The sequence below is a fragment of the Hibiscus syriacus genome, unplaced genomic scaffold (genome assembly GCF_006381635.1).
Source record: "Hibiscus syriacus cultivar Baekdansim isolate YM2019G1 unplaced genomic scaffold, ASM638163v2 tig00002793_pilon, whole genome shotgun sequence".
NCBI classification, from domain to species: Eukaryota; Viridiplantae; Streptophyta; class Magnoliopsida; order Malvales; family Malvaceae; genus Hibiscus; species Hibiscus syriacus.
Window position 1 is genome coordinate 1,760,478 of NW_024061944.1, and position 18,127 is coordinate 1,778,604.

General features: G+C 34.3%; 1 protein-coding gene across 1 annotated transcript; it reads right to left on the minus strand.

Annotated features, from left to right (window-relative positions):
- Window positions 1-577: 577 nt before the first annotated feature.
- LOC120150673 (U-box domain-containing protein 12-like) lies at window positions 578-2,659 on the minus strand. The gene is made up of 2 exons (XM_039163309.1): window positions 1,993-2,659; window positions 578-1,666 (listed from the first exon to the last, which is right to left on the minus strand). Exons 1-2 carry the CDS (start codon window positions 2,604-2,606, stop codon window positions 742-744), a joined length of 1,539 nt encoding a protein of 512 aa, XP_039019240.1. The 5' UTR covers window positions 2,607-2,659; the 3' UTR covers window positions 578-741.
- Window positions 2,660-18,127: the final 15,468 nt, after the last annotated feature.

Sequence of the window (18,127 nt, forward strand, 5' to 3'; positions counted from 1 at the left end):
GTTCATTAAAGTCGATTATCAGAGATTTATTTTACTGGTTTTTTGCTTAGCTGGGTTTGCGTTGATTGTGGGTACCAATTAAATCGTAATTGCAAATCAAGATTGAAATTTCATTTGCAAAGTCCACACGCACAAAAGGATTCATTTATGGCAAAGGCAAAGATAAGAATAAATACAAAAGTAACAGTGGTTGGAAATTGCAAAGAATGGTGTCTGGACTGCACAGGAGAAAATGACCGACACCTCTTCGCTTCACATGAGCGTGTGATGAAAATTGAGAAAAATAAATAAGTAAATGGGGATTAAAGGCGTAGGGCCATGTCTTTAGACAAAAACTGTACCTTTGAGGAGGTTTGACAGTGACAACATGACCTTGATTATAGGGCGGTAGGGACCGAGATGGGCTAAAAACATTAATCTAATTTGACAAAATCAACCTTCTGATTTCTCTGTTTTGCATGCCATTCCCACTGACAACCGGGAATCACTTGCTGCAGATTCGTCATTCGGAGCACATTCAATCAGAATTCACACATTCAAGTTACTTTTGAACTCAAAGAAATGGTTTCTACAAAGCTTATGATATGATGATGATGGAATATTGACACTGGTGATATCATACATTGACAAAAGCTACCCAAATAGAAGAAAAAAGAAGCACAAGGGACTGCAAAACAAGACTGAAATCTTCTTCATTTCCCCATTCACGGCAATGGGTTGTAAATGGTAATCCATTTTTGGTCAAAAGGGTAAGCTCTTAGAAGTTGAGCTTGCTGTGAGTGTCTTGAAATGTTCCGATGGAACAAAATCTTGCGGCAAATTGGCTCTATTCACAATTCTCCTCATGTTGTTCTGCAAACTCTGTTGGACCAATTGTTTAACAGCTTTCTTCTCCTCGCTCATCATGCCTTCTTCGTCCACCAAGCACTCCTTTCTGTTCGGATTCGTCGAGGAAGATGAAGAGCTGCAAATTGGAGCCGATACAGCTGCATTCATGTTCCCACCAAAGTTCTCCGATACACGCTTCCCTTTGTCCACTCTCAAGACCTCCAAAATCCTAGAAGCTCTCTTCTGTGCCAATGTACTACCCAAAAGTGTTAGCTCGAGCAATGACGAAACGATGCCCGCTTCGATCATGGCCTGTCGATCCCGGTATGCTTTATGTGCCATTACCATGAGAATATACGATGCTTTCTCTTGGCAACTCGGCGAGTCGGTCCAATTCAACACGTCGACCAAAATGGGGAATGCTTCCCGTGCAATACTAATCCCCTTTCTACCTTCGGGAGTGGACACTAAATTGCTCAAAATCGAAAGAATTCTCTCACTAACATCCATATCCCCCAAGGCATTCAGCAGTAAAGGTATCAAATCAGCCTCCGCCATGAAGGAAATGTTGGAGGGAGAGATGGATAGATTATAAAGAGCTCGAAGAGCATCATGTCTGGCTTGAGACCTGCTTTCTGTGTCCAATATCTTGAGGGATTTCACCAAGAAAGGTATAGCCCCTGAAGATCCAATGATAGGTTTATTCGAATCCAAGGCGGTCAAGCCAAGAAAATTTGCTACAACGGCATCAGAAATCCCCTCGCTTGGCTCATCTGGGGATTCAATAAGCTTCAGCATCTTGTGCACAGCCCCTGCTTTGACAATGGCCGCTTTGTTCCTGCAATATAAACAATTTTATTTTAAGTAACAAAATCGAACAAACAAAGCTGTGCCCAGAAAACGTCAGTTAGAAGGATTAAAGGAAAAGGAAATGAATAAGATTAAAGACAAATTAAATGCATTATTCCCCAAATCCGAAAAAATAATATGATACGAAAGCAAAAACATGGAAAACGACTTGTCCGACCAAATACCCTTCTATCACTTCAGATATTACCCAACATTGCCAAGAAACACAAGGAAAAAAGATTAAGATTAGTAAGATTAGAAGAAAAAAATAACAGTTTTTTTTAAAAAGAAAAGCAGTAAATTTAGGAAACTTACACGTCATTCCCGATTCCCAGATTAAGCAGAGCATAGAGAGCAGAGATCTGTGAATCAGAATCTTGAAAATCAAGCATTGCAACCAAAGGCGGAATGGCTCCGAGCATGGCTAAAGTGACTCTAGCTTCCGAGTTTTCTTTAGTAAGAGACCTGACTCTACTCGCAGCTTTTCTCTTACTTTCTTCGTCTTCCCCTTGCAACTCCTTAACCACGCGCTTCAACTCCTCCAAAGCTTCCACTTTCCTCTTAATCCCAGCATCAGTTTCAGTTTCGACCAAGTTCAAGAGATCCGCCAGTTTCTCCGACCTTCCATTGCTGATGGGTTTCTTCACCGTTTTCTCTGGCTTTCTCGGCTCATTCAACTCTTTCAATGCCGGCTTCATTGCGGTGGTCTGTAGAGGATGCTGCTGAGAGACGGTGTCGCTGGGTATTTCTTGCATGAGCTCGCGGCGGTGCCGAGAGCTCTCACCACAGCTTACTGCGTCGAAGATTTTCCTTCGGAATGCGGCGCCGGAGAAGGTTGTCCATAATCTGATGTTGTTGCCGGTAGTGCTGGTAGTGGAAGGGCGATCGATGGCTATTGATCCGATGTCGTTTCTGTGACACTTGGCCATTGTTTTTGTTGCAAAAATCCAACTTTACATTTGCAAAAGAAAAAAAAAAGGCAGCTTTGAGAGAATGCAATTGAAGAAACTCTTTCAATGCCGGCTTCATTGCGGTGGTCTGTAGAGGATGCTGCTGAGAGACGGTGTCGCTGGGTATTTCTTGCATGAGCTCGCGGCGGTGCCGAGAGCTCTCACCACAGCTTACTGCGTCGAAGATTTTCCTTCGGAATGCGGCGCCGGAGAAGGTTGTCCATAATCTGATGTTGTTGCCGGTAGTGCTGGTAGTGGAAGGGCGATCGATGGCTATTGATCCGATGTCGTTTCTGTGACACTTGGCCATTGTTTTTGTTGCAAAAATCCAACTTTACATTTGCAAAAGAAAAAAAAAAGGCAGCTTTGAGAGAAGTGCAATTGAAGATTGAGAGGAAGAAGAAGAGCTAATTCTTCATATTCACTCCCCTCTCTAATTTATTTAGTTTTACTATTTATTAATAATTTTTGCAGTTTCTTTTCTCAGAGCTCAGATATAGAGGAAGTAGTGAAGAGACAAGCGAGGTATTATTTATTTATTTATTGCGGTTTGCTTATTTATAACTACACCTACATATGTCAATATCACAAGAAAAATATATCATAAAAACACCGTAAAAATAAAGGACTGTTTGGATAGCATTAATGGAGTGGATGAGGGGTTAGTGCCTATTTTACTTTATAAGTTTTAATTTCGGTACTTATTAATGAAATTGAATAATCTTAGGTACTAAAATGAACTTATAAAATCATATTTTTAAAATAAAAAAATATTATTCTTTTGTCGAAATGAATCTAAAAATGCTTGAAAATAATATAAGCAAAAATATGAACACATTATTTTTGTTGAAAATAAGTAGCACAATATTCAAACCAAGCACATTCGTTCAATGTTTTCATTAACCTGTGAAAAAGGAGGAAAACACACACAGCTCAGTTAGTTTAATTTAAAAATAATTTAGAAAAACTATTTTTAAGAAAACGATAAAAAGGAAGATAAGGGGTTGAAGCCTTACAAGAGAAGGGAGTTTTGACCAAAAAAATCATCTTCCTTAAAAAAATTCACCCAATCAGACATTTATTTTTAACTATTTCCCGATCTAACACCATTTTCAGGAGAGAGAAAGAGGTGTTGTGCACGAAATACACTTGTGGTGGGGGAGAAGGCGCGTCGCATGAAACGTGCCTCCCACCTAAGGCGCGTCCTAAGAAACTCGCCTCCCATGAATGATGCGTCCTGCGGCAAGCGTCTCCTTTGATCGGTAATTTTAAGTTTAAGGATTTTAGTTTAAGAAGGTTTTAGGGTTTTGATTAGTGGTTTAGGTCATTTTCTTAGTGGTTTAAATTATATTTATATGTTTTAGGGTTTTTAAAGAAGTTTAAAATTGGTTGTATGTTAAGATGTTTGTGCTTTTAGTTGTATGTTAGATTGTAAGAAAAAACGTTAAATATTTAATTGGAAAAAATACATAGATATAAGAGATAAAAAAACTAAAATCACATTAATCGAAACTAAAAGGAAATAGAATAACATAAGTTGAAATATTAGATGATATGATTACATGAGTGGTGGTCAATGGTTACATGATGATAAAAGAGATGGATAATTTTTCCTATTGTGGTCAGGGTTTATACAATGGCCACATCTTAAGTTTTCTCTTGACGTCTCTCGAATATCCATATCACAATGAATTCGATTGGATTTTGGACGACCTGGCTCCCTTAATAAGTCCTGATTCGGTATAATTAGAAGCTAAGTCTGAACCTCATTTGGGTCTTTATCATTACCTATGGGGGAAAATCATATTTATATACCTTGAATACTTCAGAAAGTTGGTATATGGGATCCAAATAACGCTTATAGTCTTGACGAGAAAATGAGCAAGCTGTTATGACATGAGAGCATGAATACTTCAAAGCTTGGAAAAAAAACCCACAATCACAACATTTTTCCCGTAGATTAACTCTAAAAGATTTAGATTTAATCCCTTGCAGGGGTCATGGAATTTCTGTGACCCGAAATAATTCTTGGGTGCAAGAAAAGCTTATTACGGACATGTTGTTTGATGATGCAACCTTTTACTGTAGATCTACTACTAATCTTGGGTGATAAACATAACCATTTTGTATCAAAGTAAGAGTTTGTCCCCCAAGTTTGGCAAAAAGTTTACCCAAACGGAAATACGCCGTTTTAGCCAAAACAATCACTAGTAAATGACATGCCCTCTTTAAGGTTGAATTGATTGCCTCAGCCAAGTTAATTGTCATATGTCTATATCGATATCCACCATCGTATGTGTTTGTCCACTTTTATTTGTTGATTTCATTGATGTAATTGTATCCATGTTCATTTATTTCTCGTAATTCTTGAAGCATATCCTCAAACGTTTGAGGTGAGAGTTCGTAACCTAAGCAAATTGAAGTAGTTACTATAAAAAAATGAAAATGAGTGAGAAATGAAATTGGGAAAATGTAACATACCCATGCATATAATTAATTGTCGTTCATTGTTCTTCTTATATTTGACATGATAGTTTGTATCAATATGTCGGATACAGAGATGATGTTTGACGTTTGAGGGTTTCCACATTGGACCTAAATAGTCCATTAATGCTTTGATCCCAACTCCTCGATCTGAAGTGATACAAATAATGTCCCGGGTGATGACATGTAGTCGTAGATTTCTAAGGAAAAAAAGCCCAAGACTTTGTATCTTCTTCTTCAACAAGGGCAAAAGCAACGAGAAGAATGTTGCAATTACCTTTTTGGACAACTGCCAATAATAAAACTTTTTTGTATTTCCCATACAAGAATGTACCATCAATTAGACAACGAGTTTAAAGTATTTGATTGCATTAATGCATTGTAGGTAAGTCCAAAAAATAAGGTGAAATTGGCAACGATCTCGAAAAACTCAATCATTGTGGTAGGCATAGTTAGTTTCGAACTCAACTACTGTCCCAGGATTAAGTCGTTGAACTAAGTTAAACCAATTGGGTTGTTCGTTGTAAGATAAATCTCATTTTTCGTGTAGTTTCATAATGGCATTCTGTTTTGCCTTCCTCGTTTTTTTATAGGAGACATTGTACCCATATTGAGATTATATTGCATAAATCAGCACTGCAATAGGTACGTGGGAGTTTCCTTTGACCAAGGGTATGATGGCTTGGCAAATGACGTGGGAGTCCAAGTTTCGAAGGTCCTAGTTGATTCCCTGTGCACAACATGTATAAGGGTTATTGTATTTTGTTAGTTCTCATATGTCGGCCTTCTTTTTATTTGAAACGCGAACTATCTAGCTACAGTCGTTATCGCTTTGGATACAATAACATACATACTTTTCAGTGGTAGATTAGTCGACTCTGGACTGAACTAAGTTATGAGTATTGTAATTCTTAATTGCCATCATTGCTTTTTCTTTAGATGTGAACTCCATTTCACGATATAAATCACCATCATTAACTGATGAATACCTCTTATAATCTCCAAAATAAGACATATCAGGAAATTCTGGCATGTACATTACATCATAGTCAGCTTCATACATGTGTGCTAGAAGTTCGTATTGTATATTATTTGTAGGAACTTCATCTGCATCATAATCAGAGTCCATGTTGAATTGCGGTGACTCAGTTCAATGAATAATCCAGTTTTAGCAGCATCTGCTCATGGCTCACGAAGAGGTTCTTCTAGATGAGACAATGGTTTTTCTGTGACTCCGATGTTTTGTTCGAAGAAGTTTGCAGATGAATGCATTCCTCTAGAACTTGAAGGGATGTCAACATATGGGTTATGTGGAAGGCATGGCCATATCGAGGTCGAATGTGCTGACAGATGAATGTCTCCCCCTAGAAGTGGAAGACATCTTCATGTTGAGGCTGGAAAAAGTGGGACCTGAATGTCTTCCCGTGGAACTTGATAAAATACTTAGAGGATGTGGGTTAGCTATTAATGACGTGAAATTATTACATATTGTTTGATTTGGACTATTAACTTGATCAACAAGTTCAGGCAATCTATAGTGGGAGGAGAATGACATACCCTAAACTATATGCACGTCAACAAAAGTGGCATACATTTATGTAATAAAGTTTGAATTTTGACTCGAAGCATCAACCATCATAGTAACATCATCGTCGTTTGAGAGATTGAACGATATATATGTTAACGGAAAAATTTAAGTTAGAAATATGTACTGTTTCCAACACCAACCTTAAGATTTTTGTGATTAAATCATGAAGAGTAATGTTTATTCTAAAAGATAGAAGAATATAATGATATGATCAAAAAATAACCCTATATTGATCTTCACCGATTTCTCCATCGTAGTAAATAAAAGATGAAATATGAGTCATTTTCGTAGTTTGAGCGTTTTGAAGTTTGAGAGTTTAGAGTTACTAATTTTATAATTTAAGAGTTTAAGATGTTTAGGGTTGGGGAATAATTCATGTCAATTATGTGAAGTGGCAGAGATTCTCTGAATAATAATGGAAAATGCTTTCCCCGAAATTCGTATTTCATTTCGTATGGGATGGAATACTCTGACATGATAGAGATTCTCTGAATAATAATGGAAAACGAATTCCCCGGAACGTGCCTTTCATTTTAGATGTGATGGAACACTCTGACATGGCAAAGATTCTCTGAATAATAATGGAAAACGATTTCCTTGAAACGATCATTTTATTTCAGATAGGATGAAACACTCTAACATGGCATAGTTTCTCTGAATAATAATGGAAAATGCTTCTCCTGAAACGTGCCTTTCATTTCGGATGGGATTGATCACTATTATAATCTAGAGATTCTCTGAATTATAATGAAAAAATACTTCCCATGGAACGCGCCTTTCATTTTTAATGGGATGAATCACAATTATAATTCATAGATTCTCTGAATAATAATGAAAAAATGCATCCATTGTAGCATGCCTTTCCTTATCATTAGATTTTGTCTTAGAATCTTAGTAAACTAAAGTTTTATCTGTTGGCATGACTGGAACGCTTCAATTGAAACACATCTTTCTTTTTCTTCAGATTGTATCTTATCCAGCGTCATACAATATATATATACATGAAAGATGAAGCAAGTGGTCCTCAGTACATTACCTTCCATGTTTCTTTATTAGTATATTATATATCATTTTCATAGACTTTTCCATCGTTTTCCATGGCAGCTAAATGTTCATTATCTTATCTCCCAAATGATATATTATATGAGTTTTTACGTTGTGATGCTTCTAATTCTATTGAGGACTTTCTCCACCTTCGTTTAACTTGTTGGGACTTTTTCTTGGCTCCTATTATAGAATCATATTTGTAAATGTTCGACTTCATCAGTATGCCTTGAAACCTTTGGATCGTTGTTAATGGCTACTCGTACGAAAGTCTTATGTTGGGTGTCATCGAAGCAACTTACACTTTAGACATTCAATTGCTTCACATAAAAGAGAGGCTGCAAGAAGATAAGAAAAAAGAGCTTCTTCATTGCAGAAGCATGACTATATCAACTATTGCCAAAATATTATCGGTTTCTTACATAAAAAAGATTCCACAAGCATATTGCGCATGTAATGACACATTTAGAGGTTGTTTTATTGTTTATGGAATCATGAAAGCAATATTGTAATTGATTTTGTTCTTAGTAGGACTAATTAAATTCAATACAACATTTGTTATATATTTGGACTATAGAAACAACAAACCATGAGCATTACATTAAAAAACAAACTATTAATCATGACATTAATAATACCAAACCAACGAGTTAGAAATACGACACATCTATCATACACCTTAAAACAATAAATAAAAGCATAGTAATAGACCTTAAACAATAAATATAAGCATACATGTGCGTCTTAAAACAAACTTTTTTTAATGTCGTTACGATGCCCAATTGCGTTTGAACCATGTTTTCTAGTCTTCATCATCTCTCTTTGTGTTCCCGAACTCATTCAGTTTTATGTGTTCGATAGTCGAACTCGAAGCATCATCATCAACATCATCAAACTCTACAAACAAATCCATATGAGATACAGAAAGAAAGTAGTATGTCTTAATCATTCCACAAAGGTTGATATCATAGCTTAGAACAAACCTCTTAAACGAAACAAGCAACTTACAATATAGCAAAAAAATTATTCTTTTCCTCCCGAGTTTAACCTTTCTTTCTATTTTACGCTTCAACTCCTAAAGTGAATTTTTGTTGTTGAAATACATGCTTAAATTCTTGCAATAAAAAAACATTTGCATAAATAGTAGTCATCCTAGCTAAACAACTCAAGCTTTTGCCTGGATAGATTAAAATTAGCTTTCACCTCGTGCATAGCCATACGGTTATGGAAAATGAACCGATGAATTTAGAATCTCAACTGGTGGATATGGCATATGAACCGACATCGATGGCGTCTGAAACTAAGGCATTATCCCCATGTAAGATGGAGGGCTAGGGATGAATACTGGTGTCACTGGTGGTTGGTGTGAAGGTCCCAGTGGAATAGATGCAGATGATCCAGAATCGCTTGTTCTTTGTCCAATAGTGAGGGGATGATGATGTTGCGATGTCGGAGGTCTTGGTCGCCGACGATGAATTGACCCCCTCGTGTTTCCTTTAAAAGTAAGAATGACTTCCCGTTTACGTTGAACCATTCTATATATCCAGGTGAAACCATGCAACGAGTTTATGATATATATTATCGATGGGGCAAACGATGATGTCGGATCTTCCACATCATGAACCAGTCTCTGTGTTTCACCAACCAATTCACCTCTTTTTTACCCGCCTATCAACGTTATGCCTATTAACCATTTCACCAACCAGTCTCTATTTTTCTTAGTGCTTTAGGAATGTATTGTGTAAAACCAAATTGATGAAACATGCGATCAATCAGATGCCACTCAATAACAGCATAACAAATAAGGAGCACAACCATCATCCATACATCCAATAGCCCACTCAAGTTAGGCGGGATACAAACCCTCAATCCATCGTCCAAATATGACAATCATTTGAACTAAAACAAAAAAATATAGATTTCTTATCAAAATTAAAATGAGATTCAAATTATATCAATACAATTAAATCAATAATGAAAATAAAAAACGTATATCTCCACTAGCTTTCTAATCAATCAATAATCGTATATCTTCTAATTCTTGTGGGATATCACAATGATTTTTCCTTTTATTTGACCACTTAATTAATATAAAAATATATATGTGTCATTCTATAATAATAAAGAAATGTTTTTTAAAAATAAATTTGTCTTGATACCTTGAAAGTAATGGAAAGACATATGGGTCATTCACGATCGGGCATAAAAAAGGCATGCGGTACCATGCCCACGATTGAAGAAGCATGAGACACCCGCTAATAACATTCTTACTATATTTTGTCGACAGACACATTTTTCTAAATAAAAATGTCAAAATTGCAAACCTCCGACTCAATGCATCAACTTCTTCAAAATCAATCAGATGCAACAACCACATACAATGCACCTGATTCCGAGATTTGTCGGGCATCAATATCCCTCCAATGTGTTGTAGAATATATGCCCAACAAAATTCTTTTGCATCGTCCTCTGAACAATTTTCGGGTAACTCTTTAAATTCAATTTTCAGCCACGGTAATCTTATTCGACCACCGTTGAAACTGGGCAGCGTCTTCCTAAGATACTCTATGCATAGACCCCTCAATCATCATCTGCCACACCACGTATGACAGTTCCATTTATCGGTAGTCTGAGTTGCATTGAAATATCATCTAGTGTAATTGTGCACTTCTCACATATTAGATGGAACGTGCGTGTCTCTAGCCTCCATCTCTCAATGAGTGCAGAAATCAGGGCGGGTTCAAGTTTACAGCCTCCTTCAACTTTTGCTAAGTAACCGAATCTAACCATAGACAAATATGGACAGATACGCCTAGGTGTTGTCATCTTCTTATTGCAAATAAAAACTTCTAATATATGATCATTTTCTAACAAATAAATTCTGAGCATTAAAATTTGAATTACTATTTTTGTGTTCTTTAAATAAATTCTAACATTTTAAATCATATATAATTGATTCCATAATATTCGTATATTTAAAAAGAATATAGTTCCATATTCTTATCGTATTCTCAAAATGACTCAAAATATGTTCAGCATCCAATCGCAACAACGCGTCTTCTATTTTTTTTACATGTAATTAAAAATATTAATTAAATTAGTTTATAATAAATGCAAAATAAATAATAAAAAAATAAAAAAATATACTAAAAACTAAATAATTATATAAACAATTATACATTGCTTATATATATATATATATAATAAATTGAATTTTGGTGTGATTTTTTAAGTTGGGGAAGAGGTTTATAAAGGGAGTAGGTTGGGGGTTTGGAGGGAGAAACTGAACGGGAAGGTTCAGGCGAGAAGCTTCGGGCGGAGGGCAGAAACGGCAGAAGGCGCCCTACGAGTAGCGCCCGTCAGAAAATTAAGGGGAAGGCGAGTCACGTGCGATGCGCGTTTCATCGGGTGCGCCTTACTATTTTTATTGGTAATGCGCGTTCCCTCAAATGCCTCTCCTTCTCTTAGGTGTTAGATCGGGTAAATTTTCGGACTCGGTTACTGATCGATAATATTTTATTTTAAAGGTGATTTTTTTTTTCAAAAAGCAAAATAGAAGTTACCGTGCGCTTGTATTTTATGTTTTAAATATTAAATCAAATATTATAATTTTTTATTATATTAATATTTTCTTATTCAATTTGAATTCTATTTTTTCTTCAATTATTAAAATCGTATTATATTATAAAGAGTAAATTACACCGTTCTTCACTGAACTATATTCTCTTATATTTTCCTCACCCAATTTTCAATTTGATCAATTTGCTGATTGAACTTTACAATTGAATCACTTTGCTCACTCGACCGTTTTCTCTCTAACAGTTAATGATGTGACATTTTTTAATTATTTTTTAATATAAAATAATTAAAATAATAAAATAAAAACAGAAGGTGGTCATGCCACCACCGACCACCATCGACCACCGTAGATGGTGATTGTTCAGTCCTAAAATTGGATGGGTCGCTTCGTTTTGACACCTTGAGTCCGAATCTGACATCCATTTTGTCGGAACTTGCTTTGAAGCCCATGAATTTGGGATTGAAAGTGAGAAAACTGAAACGTTTCAGTCCAAATTAACGGATTTTGGGACAATTTTCGGTGAAACAATCACCAGATTTGGACTCAGGGGGTCGAGACGAACTGACCCATGAAATTTAGGACCAAACGACCACCATCTACGGTGGTCGACGGTTTTCGGAATGAAAATGACGTGGTGCCCGGTGGAGAGAAAATGAAGAAGAGCAAGAAGGTAAATTACACCATGAGTCACTGAACTTTACTCTATCTCTTAGTTTACTCACCGAAAGGATGTCTTTTTGGAGTATATTTGATTTTTTCAAAACGACGTCATTTTGATGCATGTGCCACGTCATAACATCGTTAAATAGTTAACGACAAAGTGAGCAAAATGATTCAATCTGTAAAATTCAGTGAGCAAATTGATCAAATTGAAAGTTGAGTAAGGAAAATAAGAGAGAGAATAAAGTTTAATAAGGAACGGTGTAATTTATCATATTAAAAATTATTTACATAACATAAGAAAGGAAAGAATGTGTTTTAATTTTTAGGGTGTATTTGGATATGCATTTATTAATTATACTTAGAAGTTTTTATATAATTATATTTATATACACACAATATGCTTAGATAATTATTATAATTAATAAATATTACTGAATTGAATGTAGTTAAAGTACACAATAACGTATTCTTAAAAATGGATGAGAATTAGGTATAATTATATAATTAATGCTAAATAATTGTACTTTTTTACCATTACTTCCGGATCTTCAAACGTTTGCTATTTTCAAGCATTTTGATGTGTTTCTTATATTTAGTAAATTATTATTATAATAAAAAGTAGGCCTGTTTATGGATGGTTAACCGTATCGTTTACCTTAAACGATCGATTAACCGTTATAACAGTTATGAGATTTTTGTAACCGTAACCTTACTATTAAGAAATAGTTAACCACTAACGATTAATTATTTTTAACGGTTCGGTTACACGTTAACATATTACAATTTTTTTTGTAAATTTTTTCATAATTCATAATACAAAAAATATAACACTTAACATATACTTACACCTGTATAAGTGAATAAAATAAACTAGTGTAATACTTAACACATATTATACAAGTGTAAGTTAATAAAAAAACTGTAGCACTTAACACATACTTACACCGATGTAATAAATAAAATAAAAAAGTGTAACAATTAACATATGTGCATCTCTCAATATCTTAGTATCTAATAATAAACATATAATTATATTAATGTAAGTATGTTTCTATATTTTTAAAGAAATAAATAATAATAAAATATATTAAATTATTTTTATATAAATTTTATTAAATATAATAAATTAATTTATTTATATAGAAACTTATATCAAGTTACTTATGTAAAAATATAATAAATTAAAAATATAATTAATTTATTAACGGCTAATCATTGGTTAACTGTTTATTAAAATTTGTAACCGTAACTTTAATCGTTAACCATTACTTTTACCTGTTCGATTAATAAAAATCGTAAAATATTAATAAAAAAAGGTTGGGGGCAGCGTGCAAAGCAGCACTGATAGAATGTATATGGATGCAATGGCCTAGGTGCTGTTCTCTCATCAGGTACCGTCCATTCCATCTAATCGAAAGAAGCTCACAGTGGATCACTTTAAAGCAATACGGAAGAGGTTGGACTTTGGGAAAGTAGCAGCGTTTACTCTCTTGACTTCGGATCACGCCCTAGTCCACGTGGCATCAGCATCCCCCTCCACCCCCACCAAATCACTGATACGCTTCTTGTCTTGTCGCTTTTATCACTACTTCTCAAAATTAATTAAACTAATCATATTGATACTGTCACTAACATATTATTTTATCATTAAAATCACGGTAATTATATATTTAGTATTTAAATTATTAGTTTTAATTCGTTTTTTTTATTTAAATTTTTATTTTTTTTCAAAATATACTTAATATTTAGTTTTTATTTTATTTTAATACCACACCATTAAAAATTTATCGCGTTTAATTCCTAAACTATCAGTTTTAATTCGTTTAAGTATCTAAACTTTTATTATTTTTTAAAGAAACCAATGTTAAATTTTGAGCGGTGGTAGTAAAATGAAATAATAAATATTTTTTTGTATGATTTTAAAAAAATTAAAGTTTAGGTATTAAAATAGATCAAAACTGATAATTTATGTGATAAACTTGTAATTTATCCTTAAAATTTAAAACAACAAATAGTATAAGTATAATATTATGAAAGTACTGTCATATTTTTAAGAGATGAATAAATAGTTTGAAAGAAAAATAGAGATTAAATAATGAAATTTTAAGAATGAAATGTTAAATTTGCTAAAATGTTTCGAATTAAAAGTAAATTAATATATATAAATTTTAAGGATTAAAACTATTAATATATTAAGACGTGTCGCTATTTATATCTAATATTTAATTGATTATTAGGATTTGTGTTGTTTTCTATACGTAAGATCAATTTTCTTTTATATGTAATTTATCACTATATCGATTTTGATGTTGATTGTCGATTATTGATTATTTTTTTGTTTTGGTATTTTTTTAAAATTTTTAATAAGAATAATTATATTTTTGTGGCACGTTTTTCATTTTTTCTGATTGTTTGACTAGTTTTATTTTATTTTATTTTCTCAATATTAGATTTGACAACGTCACGTCTGGTCAAGATGACATTTAACTATAATCTTGTTGATCTTCTCTGCTATGGTCCATCATATTTGTTCATATCTATTTTTCGTTCGAGTCTTTTGATTGAGTTTTAAGTATTTTTCATGTATGATCTTTATATGATCTAAAGTGACTAGTTTCAATGTTATAGGAAAATGTCTAAATTGTGTATTTTCTTTACGATAGTAGTTGCAAACACTTATTTTAATTTCGGATATTTTTACCTTTTTAATAAGACTAATTGTTTCTTTTAAAAAAATTAACCGTCAGTGGTCTTTCTGTAATTATATTTTAATTAAATAATTTATTTAGAAACTTTTAAAGTGAAATGACTGATTATCATTAAACTCATAATTAAATTGCCTGGAGTGTAGTTTACCTCATTTTTTAAGTAAAAAGTGCACTCGTGTCTACACACAGTCGAATTATTCATGGCCCAATGCCTGCAAGGTCTACATTTGCAATGTAGAATAAAAGATATTTTGCCCAGGCCCAAATTGAAGGATCCATGTCCAATGTTCAGTAAATTCTCTCTTTGTGGTTTGAATCGGCTAACTCTATGGGATACCGACTGTTCGTCTCTTTATGGTCGAATGCCAAAAAGGAAGAGGTTAGACCCCGAAAGATTCACATATTTTAAGCCTTGTATATAATTAACTTACCCGTTCTTTGTACATAAATCCTTGTGAGGCTTTTGCGAAGTTTCAGTAGTTCTTCCGCTTCTAGGATAAATTCTCTCATTTGTGCCTCATAAAAAGAACTAGCAGGTTGATGGATCATTACACTGATGATATAACATGATAAAAGGTTCTTCTAACTCACATAATGAGGCGAGAAGAATAGCTAAAGAATAATAAGAAAAAGATAGAATTGAACCTAGTAAAATATTTTCAGGGGGTACTTCCTATCTTTTATAGTATTCAAATGATAGGACAAATATACAAATGATATGACAAATATGAGGAAAATAAATAGATATTTCATTTCATACCAATAAAATTAACCCATTATATAGAATAAACAATACATTTTTAGATTAATATTTTAGAGATACATATAGAATTCTGTACGTTCAATATGCAAATGATAGGACAATAAAGGCCTTACTAGCCAATAATAGATTAATATAGGGTAACATCACATTATCTATGGGTTTGGTTCACGCGAAATCCTATTTTTTTAGTACGAGTTGAAGGGATAGACGTTATTGGTGGAGAAGAAGCTGTAAATTGGGGTTTATCTAGTCCAATGCTACGAGCTTGATCATTATGAGTGTTACGACGAGTTTGATTAGGAAATCCAGTGGGAAAAAGAAGGAGATTTATTAGCTCGTTATTTAGTCTGAATTAGTGAAATGACAAAATCTATAAAAATAATTCAATGGGCCCTTGAAGGAATTCTGGGGGTCCCTATGAGAATTTAGAAATTCGATGCTTTGATTGAGAAAGGGATCCATAATGGAATGATTTTGAATATTGATTCATTAGTAAAAAAACATTCTCCCACATTTGAATTACCGAGACAAGAACTTTATGTGAGAATGGAAGCCCCAAAGGGAGAATTAGAATTTTTTCTGATAGGGGATCAAAAAGGTTTCCATTGGAAATGGAGAATTCGCCCGTCGGTTTTATCAATTTGCAAATTCTTCCTTAGTTAGTTAAAAGAATGAAATTGATTGATATTATGACGATACTAGGTAGCATAAATATCATTATGGGAGAAGTGGATCGCTAAAATGATAATTTATATGACAAAAGTATAAGATATCAATTCTTTTTACATATTAGAATCTTTAAAAGAGGTACATGGGATCATATGGATGTCAGTCCTTATTTTGAATCTTGTAATGGGAATCACAATAGGTGTACTAGTCATTGTATGGTTAGAGAAATATCTACAGGAATACAACAATGTATTGGGCCTGGATACGCCAGTCATTTGGGAATTCTTCAAGCTCTAACAGATGGAACAAAACTACTTTTCAAAGAGATTATTCTTTTTTCTAGAGTAAATACCCGCTTATTTAGTATTGGACCATCTATAACAATTATATCAATTTTACTAAATTTTCCAGTAATTCCTTTTTCAATGAAGCTAGGGGAACAATAGTTGGAAAATGCTGCTAATACCCCGTAGGCTGAGGAGCAAAAGGAGGAATTCGCCCGAGGAGGGGTTCGCGTCTAATTAGCTAGTTGGTGAGACAATAGCTTACCACAGCGATGATCAGTAGGTGGTCTGAGAGGATGACCAGCTACACTGAGACTGAAACACGACCCAATATCGTAATTAAATGTACATAAATGACTGAAAATAAGTTCACGACCAGTGGACCTCTACCTCCACACGACATTGCTCTGTCAGGCTTTCGCCCATTGCGAAAAATTCCCCACTGCTGGCCCCCGTAGGAGTCTGGGTTGTGTCTCAGTTCCAATGTGGTTGATCATCCTCTCGGACCAGCTACTGATCATCGTCTTGGTAAGCTATTGCCTCACTAACTAGCTAATCAAATACGATCCCCTCATCGGGTGGATTCCTCCTTTTGCTCCCCAGCCTACAGGGTATTATCAGCCGTTTCCAGTTGTTGTCCCATCCCAATGGTAGGTTCTTGCACGTTACTCACCCGTTTGCCACTGGAAACACCACTCCCCGTCCGACTTGCATGTGTTAAGCATGCTGCCTGCGTTTATCTTGAGCCAAGATCAAACTCTTCATGAGATTCATAGTTGTATTACTTATAGCTTCCTTGTTTGCAGACAAAGCCGGTTCGAAATTGTCTTTCATTCCAAGGCATAACTTGTATCCATGCGCTTCATATTCGCTTGAGATATATGATGTTAGCTTTAGGTATGGGGTCTTAGCGAGCCGTTTTATTTCATTTGATTACTCATGCTTATTCGAAAGCATTATTGTTTTTAAGATCCAGATCAATTATTCATTCCATGGAAGCTGTTGTTGGGTATTCGCCAGAGAAAAGACAGAATATGGTTTTGATGGACGGTTTAAGAAAACATGACCTATTACATAAATTGCTTTTTTAGTAGGTACACTTTCTCTATGTGGTATTCCACCCCTTGCTTGTTTTTGGTCCAAAGATGAAATTCTTAGTGACAACCCTACCTTCCCGCATCCATTCGACAAGCGCAATTTCTTTTCCGTTGATACGCCATGCATTTTGCATTTGAATTTCTTTTGTATCCACTTGCTCGGTTTTCCAATAGTTTATTTAATTGCTTTTCGAAACAAAACTCGATTCTTTAATTGTTCGGCTATAAATTCAGTAAGAATATTAGGGTGTCCATAAGGATTTCCAAAATCTTAATAGTAATGTTGAGTTTTCGGTTCATACAATTAAGTTCTTTTTAACATCCGTATGTAGTTCTTTGAGTTTACGTGGCACATCTTCAGTTAATACTTTAGGAAATCCCATATAGATTATGACCTGAATTAGATCGATTCTTTTTTGAATCTCTATACGTGCAATTCCCTCGACACCAGAAGATAGTCTCATATTATTTTGTACATAATTCTTGATACAATCTCTTATTTTTTTTATCTTCTTTTAGAACCTTAGAATAATTTTTAGGTTGTGCAAACCAAAGAGAATGATGACTTTGGGTTATACCAAATCTAAAACCAAGTGGATTTATTTTTTATCCCATAATCC